This window comes from Chrysochloris asiatica, unplaced genomic scaffold, assembly GCF_000296735.1.
Source record: "Chrysochloris asiatica unplaced genomic scaffold, ChrAsi1.0 scaffold00029, whole genome shotgun sequence".
Classification (NCBI taxonomy): Eukaryota; Metazoa; Chordata; class Mammalia; order Afrosoricida; family Chrysochloridae; genus Chrysochloris; species Chrysochloris asiatica.
In genome coordinates, this window is record NW_006408547.1 from 25,552,294 (window position 1) to 25,560,617 (window position 8,324).

At 42.1% G+C, this 8,324-nt stretch overlaps 1 protein-coding gene across 4 annotated transcripts in view; it reads left to right on the top strand.

The window, feature by feature from the left end:
* Window positions 1–8,324, top strand: part of CDC16 (cell division cycle 16) — a 59,832-nt gene that overhangs the window by 25,362 nt on the left and 26,146 nt on the right. For all 4 annotated transcript variants that reach the window (XM_006851528.1, XM_006851529.1, XM_006851526.1 and 1 more), the window contains exons 6-12: window positions 776–935; window positions 1,774–1,865; window positions 2,433–2,566; window positions 3,756–3,835; window positions 5,025–5,074; window positions 5,987–6,060; window positions 6,484–6,609. In XM_006851528.1, coding sequence (XP_006851591.1) covers window positions 776–935; window positions 1,774–1,865; window positions 2,433–2,566; window positions 3,756–3,835; window positions 5,025–5,074; window positions 5,987–6,060; window positions 6,484–6,609 — 716 coding nt within the window. The remainder of the gene's footprint in view (window positions 1–775; window positions 936–1,773; window positions 1,866–2,432; window positions 2,567–3,755; window positions 3,836–5,024; window positions 5,075–5,986; window positions 6,061–6,483; window positions 6,610–8,324) is intronic.

An 8,324-nucleotide genomic window follows, 5' to 3' on the forward strand; every position in this document is an offset into this window, starting at 1 on the left:
CTGGGACCATCAACGGAGAAGAGCCGAGAGCGGGACCCTACCCAGAGAAATAGATGCCTGAGATGGATTCAGAGATGATGATGTGGAGTAATGAAGTGGCTGGGGACTTTGGATTCAGAGAGGGAAAGGGACTGTGGGCCGAAAACAGGGTGGAGGGGAGGGGGGAAGGAGGAAGTGTAGGGGGCGGGCTTCTAGGATATACCCTTTGGTTGGTTGATGATGCATGGAGGGGATTGGAACCATTGCAATGAGATGATGTACGATGGAATGAATGTATAACTAAAGTTCACTCATGTAAACTATCATATAATTTACAATAAAACATAAAAAAAAAAAAGAATGGAAGCCTCTTCAATGATTTAAAAAGCTACGTGTGCACCAAGTAAAGATGAGTATGATGGGGAATTGGTGGTTGAGTGTGGGTTGGCGTCTGCTTGAACACTGGGCTGGTAACCAGAAGGTCAGTGGTTCAAACCCATCAGCTGTTCTCTGGGAGAAAGGCCTGGGGAACCCTGTGGGGCAGTTTGACTCTAGGGTCACCAGGAGTCCAAATAGACTTGAGGTCAAGGATGGGTTCAGTTGTTTCAAGTGCGGACAAATTTACGTTAAAAGGCAAGTGTAAGTGTCTGTAAGTCTAACTTGGGGGCTTAGCTGTCCGTTGACAGTTGACAGAAACCAAATCTTGTTTGATGGGAAATTTTTATTTCAATAATTTATCATTTTTCATCAGAAATTAAATTTGAAAGTTTGGACTCCGTGTCTGTTTTCCCAGCAGATCAAGAGTTCTATTTGTCTCCTAAGAGGGAAAATCTACGACGCGCTGGACAACCGAGCCCTGGCAACCTACAGCTACAAGGAGGCCCTGAAGCTTGACGTGTTCTGCTTTGAAGCCTTCGACCTTTTAACGTCACATCATATGTTAACAGCACAAGAAGGTTGGGAAAGAAAGGGTTTTATGTTTTAGCACAATTAGTACTGCTTGGGTGGTTTTTATCTCTGGAATCAGTGGGCTTAGGGCAGCTTCAAATAGACCTGGTAACTTGTCTTCACATGTGAAGCACATTGCAAATCACAATGTTGTCCAGTGCCCCTTGCTACCAAAGCCCACGGGGACTGCAGAGTGATCAGACCCCCTTTGTGAGAAGTGATTTGAGGGAGTTTCACTTAAGATTTCAGCATCAGCCTGACTGAATTAGACTCCTTGAGGAGTTTTACAAACAGATGAACCAGAGTTTGAAGGTGGCCCTGGACGCTGGACTCAATCTGACTTGATGCTCCCTAGGTAACCCTGGTGCATGGTGTTGAGAGGCACTGAGTTTGCAGTGACTTAAAGTGGACGAATGGGACACTCACAGACAGTGTGGTTGTGTTGTATCGCTGCCGTGAGAAGAACCCATTTTATTACCCAGTACAGTAATCCTCAGTCCTATGTGATTTCTACCCCAGGGGACACTTGTCGGTGACAAGGGAGGTATTTTTGGGTGTCACAACTCATGAGACGGGAAGTGTTAGGTTGGTAATGACATCTAGTGGGTAGAGACCTGAGCCGCTACTAAGCATCCTCTTCACAGACAGCATCCCTCAAAACAAAGAGTTATCTGGCCCAAAATGTCACCAGTGCTGAGACTAAGAAACTATTGGTTCTTGCTTGTCCTGGAAGCTTTTTGATGAGACTAAGAACTATAGACTATTTTCAACTGCTAACGTTTTTTTTCTCCCATATATATTGTGAGGATGTTTTTTTTTTTATTTCTCCCCATCAACATTTTTAAGAAAAAGAACTTCTTGAATCGCTGCCTCTTAGCAAGCTGTGTGCTGAAGAACAGGCATTGCTACGCTTTCTTTTTGAGAACAAACTAAAAAAGGTAAAAACAAGCTAATGGTGCTGTATTTATTTCATTCCTCTCGTTACATTTGACCTCTCTTACTTTTACTCATCAAGTAAGGCATTCTCCTATTGCTAATCTGAAATCATTTCATTCTTAGAAGTAGGATTTAGTAATGGTATCATAAGAAGGCTTACTTAAAAAAAAAAAGCTTTTATTAGCACCTTTTTAAGAATACTGTTAAATTATATAAAATATGTAGTGTGATTCTTAAAAGAACTTCCAAATATGTTTGCTCCCAAAGATTCCTTATACTCAAAGAATAAATAAATAAATGGAATGATGTTACAAAGTGAGGATTTCTTCTTTTCTTACACTGCCTGAAATTTGACTTTGTAAAATGCTATCTTGGAAATCCTGTGGTAAAATTGGGAAGAAAATTAAACATATTGAAAGTACTGACAAAACGTGACGTTAAAGAGTTTTCAGCAGCTCAGACGTACCGTGTGTGTGTCCTTGTTAACACTTGAACCAAGCACAAATTCAGTCTGTCTTTGCACCTGTTGTTGTTTAGTTAATTTATGTTTCACTTTCTCTTTGTTTCAGTACAATAAACCTAGTGAGACCATCCTTCCTGAATCTGTAGATGGCTTACAGGAGAACCTGGACGTGGTAGTGTCTTTAGCTGAAAGACATTATTATAACTGTGATTTTAAAATGTGCTACAAACTTACTTCTGTGTAAGTATTTACATTTTTGTGTAGGAACAAAAAGGATTTAGTTCATTGTACCTAAGAAATATACTCTGGTATATGAATCTCTTGAGTAATCTCCTACAAATTGATCATCATGGTAACCCAGTGTGCTTTCTTAAAAGAAAATTTCAGACATAGGTTTTTGCATATTTGTACGTTACCATAGTAACTTGGGAAGGATTTACAAGTCTTTCTCCCCAGTCTTTGATTTGAACATTTGAAAATGCCATTTTATCATACAGATTCATAAATATATTAGAATAGTAGGAGTTGTTAAGTGCCATCGAGTTGCTGCCAACTCATAGTGACCCTGTATAGGGTTTCCGAGGAGCTGCCAGCCTTGCAGTTAAAACCAACCTTGCAGTCCAGTGCTTTATCTTACAATGCCACTCCAGGACTCCTTATTAAAACAGAGGCTAATAAAATCCAGTAGATCCTAGACACTCCGTCTGACTCCCTTCCTAGCTAAATGATGTACACATAACAGTGCATATATTCAAACTGGTCCTTTAGCAGAATTAGACATACTATGTTTGTGAAGCTTTGAGTCTGCTTAAAATCCTTGAAATAACAGATGTTGTAATTCTCAAAAACTTGTGACCTATTTAATATTTCATAACACTAGGTTGGCAGTTCAAACTTAATATCCCACTCCTAGGAAACCCTATACAGGGTTACTGGGGGTCGGAACTGACTTGACGGCACTGAACAACAACAATGCTTTTGATTATTTAAAATACTTGGACTATTTATTTTATTATAAAGTAGACATTTGTAATGATGGGGAACGCAGTAGCTCATGTGATACGCACTGGACTACGAATCGCAAGGTCTGCGGTTGAAGCCTGCCAGCCACTCCATGGAAGGCAGATGAGGGTTTCTGAAACTCCACAGAGATTTAAAGCCTCAGAACCCTCTACGGGGTTCGTATGAGTCAGAACCAACTTGACAGCACCTAACAACAACACAGATAATAGACTGTGTCATTCCTTATTCCCTTTCATTTGTAGACTAATCCTTGCCTTAGTGGAACTCACCTGAAGATCATTTCAGTTAAGAAATTAGCATAAAAAGTTAACCTGTCTTCCTGTACACGATGAACCTATAGCCCTGTACATGATGTGGGAATGATTTTCACGAGTGGGGTAATGTCACGTGTTGCTCTAACTTTCAGAGTGATGGACAGAGACCCTTTCCATGCAAGTTGTTTGCCTGTCCACATAGGGACGCTTGTGGAACTGAGTAAAGCAAATGGTAAGAGTCTGTCTGTAAATTAAACTAACACGTTTTAGACATGAAATTGCGCTAACTCCTGAGATTTTGGCTCAGAATCCTGGATAACTGAGATTGCATAATAGACTTCCAAAATTAAAATATCAAGTGGGAGATGAGGTACTCAGCCAACTGACCATCTGGCTATTTTGTTATTCCATCGGAAGGCTCTGTGGCTTTCTCTTTGTTTCCTGCTTCCTTTTCCCAAAAATAATTATGGTTCCAGGTATGTTAGCTTTGAAGTAGAGTGTTGGATGTCACCTTTCCCTTGTACCTTTTTGGTTGTGTAAATTCTGTAAGAAGAAAGGTATGACAGGAGTCCCTAAGGGTTTAGAAATAGGAAGGGAGCAGACTTTTTGCTTTTTTTTTTCTGTTTTTGAATATTTCAGAAACATTTTGTTGTTTTGGGGCTGTATTCACCCTTTAGTCTTTTTTCACTGAATTTGAGAGTCTCTTCCAATTAAACTCCCATCTCCTCTGTTCAGAGTGTGGTCTGCGGGCCGGCAGGCATCTCCTGAAGGCCTGGTGGAGATGAAGACTCGCCACTACTCCCCACCCGCTGACTTTGTATCTGCCTTTGATCCTAACACCTTTAGGTGACTCTAAAGCTTTAAAAGAATGATTCTAAACGTAGGGGCTTGTATTGACGGTCAGCCAAACAGAGGAAGACCCCCAATGAGGTGGATTGGCACCGTGGCAATATAACCACCACCACACATTTCTCAAGAGAAAGTAATTCTGTTTCTTTGATAAACCTGTACATTCAGTCAACCAAATTGATTGTGTGTGGTTAAAATGGTCCCCGACAGGTCTTTAGGTTTCTAAGGTCAGTGAGGACCGTTAGGTCCTCTGTTAAGTGGTATCTGTTCTCACGTTGCAAGCGCTATTTTCAGTTTTTCAGTCCCTCAACAAGGGCTTAGTGCCCACGTAGCGCCCAGCAAATGATAATGGTGTTAGAGAGGGTTTGAAACTAAACAGCCGTGGGAGCCATCTGCCCAGTGGGATTCCTATGCCGGTCATTAAATGAGTATTACATCTCGAAGGAAGTATGAAATCACTGCTGTAAAAATAGAATTTGCTATAATGTGAGGAGCTGTAACTGAGGAAAAGTAATATCTTAAAGTGCATTTGACATGAGTAATTTTCTTTTTTTTTCCCCCCCAAAATGTAGAACTTTTCTATCTTTCTCATAAACTGGTGGATTTATATCCTAGTAATCCTGTAAGTAATATATATTACTCTTTTTATTCTTGTTTTTGTTTTACCTGAATTGAAGAAAACGTTTAATTAGTAGTTGACAGTAGATAATATTTAAGTTCAAGCAGTGATATTTTAAAGTGTTGAAGCAGATTCTCTTAGCGCCTAAGGGTTTAGAAAGCCTCATTGACCTATTCATTCAGTTCATGAAAGTGTTTTTAGTATTCTGAAGCAATAACTTAGAGTCTTTATTATTTTCTGATGATAGACATTGTACATGCTTATTTTTAATATTAAATGTCTAGAAATATGAACGCATGAAAGTGAAAGTCTTACCCCATTTTTCATAACAAACGGATAGGTTTCTCAACATGGCGTGTGTAAAGTGATTTATTAAACAGTGCTCTCTGATTGAATCATCATGCCTTCCACACTGCCATCGTCAGAGCTGAGGATTAGAAAATGAAAATGTAATCAGTAATGAGTCCTTAAAGACAGAAGAGAGAGATCAGGGCCTAGGTCTTCAGACACGTTGATCTTTTGTGCCCTAGACCGCTGTGAAAATAACGGATAAGGATGTGTAACCAGAACAAGAAGTCAGCTGACCAAGAATGTGAAACCGGAGACAGAGATAGGAGGGAGGCTGGGCAGGGATCAGCCGGTAGTGTCGGTGGAAGACTGGGACTTGGCCTGCTTTTTCCACATGAAGTCCTTCCGTGCTTTGCCTGTGTCACATGCTAATAACATATAACGGCCCCTTGAAAAGAGCTGTGGAGTAGCTGTCGTTTTCTCATGTGGGGTCCTCAGTGGACATTCGGCCTCTGAGAGAGATTTCTGTCTTACAGTAAATTATATTGTGTTGTAGGAACATTCTGAATCAGACTTTTAGTTGAGGATTTGGGCGTATTTGGTCATGGTAAATTTTGAACTTTCTAGGTATCTTGGTTTGCAGTAGGATGTTACTATCTCATGGTTGGTCATAAAAACGAACATGCCAGGAGGTATCTCAGGTATGAGTTTCTTTTCTTCCCCTCACCTAATGAACCTGTAGGACAGGATATCTGCTCCATCTGCTGTAATGCAGTGGTTAGTGAGTACTTTCCCAGCACAGAGAAGGCCTCAGTAAGTCGTTAGGCAGTTGGCCTTAACCACCATTTACCAACCCGCTTCCCAGTGTAGCTCGCTCTACTGAGTACTACTCAGCTAGAGTACTTCTAAAGTGACAGGCGTTTCTCCTGAAATATATGAAAATTTAGTTTGTACTAGTCAGCTTCTTAGTTCTGATGTGTTGACACAAAAGTTACATTAGCATTTAATACGTTGGTAACTCCTTTATATCATTGTAATGTCTTTGAGACCTAAAATGAATTCAAATTAAGAATACATTTTTGAATAAACTCTTTAAAATATTTGTTTCTTTTGTTGTTTGCTAGCAAAGCTACAACCCTTGAGAGGACCTATGGGCCAGCCTGGATCGCGTATGGCCATTCATTTGCAGTTGAGAGTGAGCACGACCAAGCCATGGCGGCTTACTTTACAGCTGCGCAGCTGATGAAAGGGTGAGTCAGACCGGAAAGGCTCCCTCTGGGAGAGGGCTGTTGTGCGAGTAACACCACGGAACCACTGTACAATGACTGGTGCTTCCATACTGCTGGCTGTTAAAGTCAACACATTGAAAACGTCTCAGTAGCATCCTGTCCATTAGCTTATGATTGTAACAGTGAGGGGGTGCCTTCCAGGTGGTCTCAATTGGCGCAGGAAGGAGCTAGGAAGTTAGGGCAGGGGAAGGGAGTCTGGGAGCCCTTCACCCCAGCCTCAGCCAGCACAGCATCGGGGGGGAGTTCCTGCCTACTGCCTACTTCAAGTTACACTTGAAGGATCCCTGGAGGTGTGATGGGCTTTGCATTGGCTGCTAACCAAAAGGTCAGTGGTTCGAACCCACTAGCCGCTCCATAGAAGAAAGATGAAGCCATCTGCTTGTGTAAAGACTGCAGCCTTGGGCCTCATGTGGGCAGTTCTGCTCTGTCTTCTGAGGTTGCTGTGAGCCAAAGCCCATGCCAGTGGGTTTGCTATTTTGTTTTTTTCCTGTTTTCTTTGTGTGTCTTCTTTTCAGTTGAAAACTGGGCATTTTAGAAATAAATGTGACTACTCTGGAAATCAAGGAGCTCTGGTAGCACAGTGGTTACGAATCGGGCTGCTAATCTCAGTCAGCAGTTAGAAACTACCAGCCGTTCCACGGGAGAAAGATGAGGCTTTCTGCTCCCGTAAAGATTTACAACCTTGGAAACCCTGTACAGGGTCACTATGAGTCAGAACCAACTCGACAGCACATAACAACAACAACAACACCGACTCTGGAAATTAGATGCTCCCCACTTCCCGGAGTGTGTGCTGGCTGCTGTTTGCTGGGCAGTTTTCCTAGATACATTCTGTAATGTGTCTATTTTCTGTTATCACATTTCTGCTCACTTCATGTAGTGGCCGGCTCAGTTACAATGGCGCTTTCCCGAAATACCTTTCTCAACCTTTTCTAAGGAACTCTGTGTGCATACGGGGCCATCCTTTAGCACTTGACCCAGCACCCCACAACTCTGGCTGCACCTTCACTTTCTGCTAGCACGCAGCCTTGAGGTCAGCCGGAGGTGAGAGACTAGGGCCCTCATGTGTCTTTTCTGGGCATGTCACAGAATCACTTGTGAACCTTGTATTCCCTGTGTTTCCTTTTCTGTTTTCTGACCTTCCTCTTTTGTATTTGTACATGTGAGGGGCTTCAGAAAGTTCCAGGAAAAATTCCATTTCAATTCCATTTTTCCACGAATTTTATGAAACCCCGTTGCATAAACATCCACACCCATCAGGCAGTTGCAGGTGTTAACAGCATTTCCGCTAATGTTTTCACCAGCGTCTTCGGGAGAGGTCTTTGCTCATGAGACAGGTGAGGTGGGGCTGCCAGACCACCAGAAGATATTGATTGTCCGGGGACAAAGAGGGCTCCGATCCCTGACCCTGTTGTGTCCCCTCCAGTGGTTACGAGGGTGTTGGTTTTCACAGCCACCACAGGACGGGGGAGACAATGTAAGGACAGGACAAGTGATACCCCCACAAAGCTAGCTGTTCTTATGGAGAGTCAGCCATTTTTCTTGACTGAATGTTCCTTGAGTTGTTGCAAGCCTTTGTTAACTCCAGGTTGTGAAAAAGTTAATTTTTACCAGAGTTCTCATTACTTTTACGAAGGAGGGGAATTTTGGAGGTTCTTGGCTCTGCTATCCAAGAA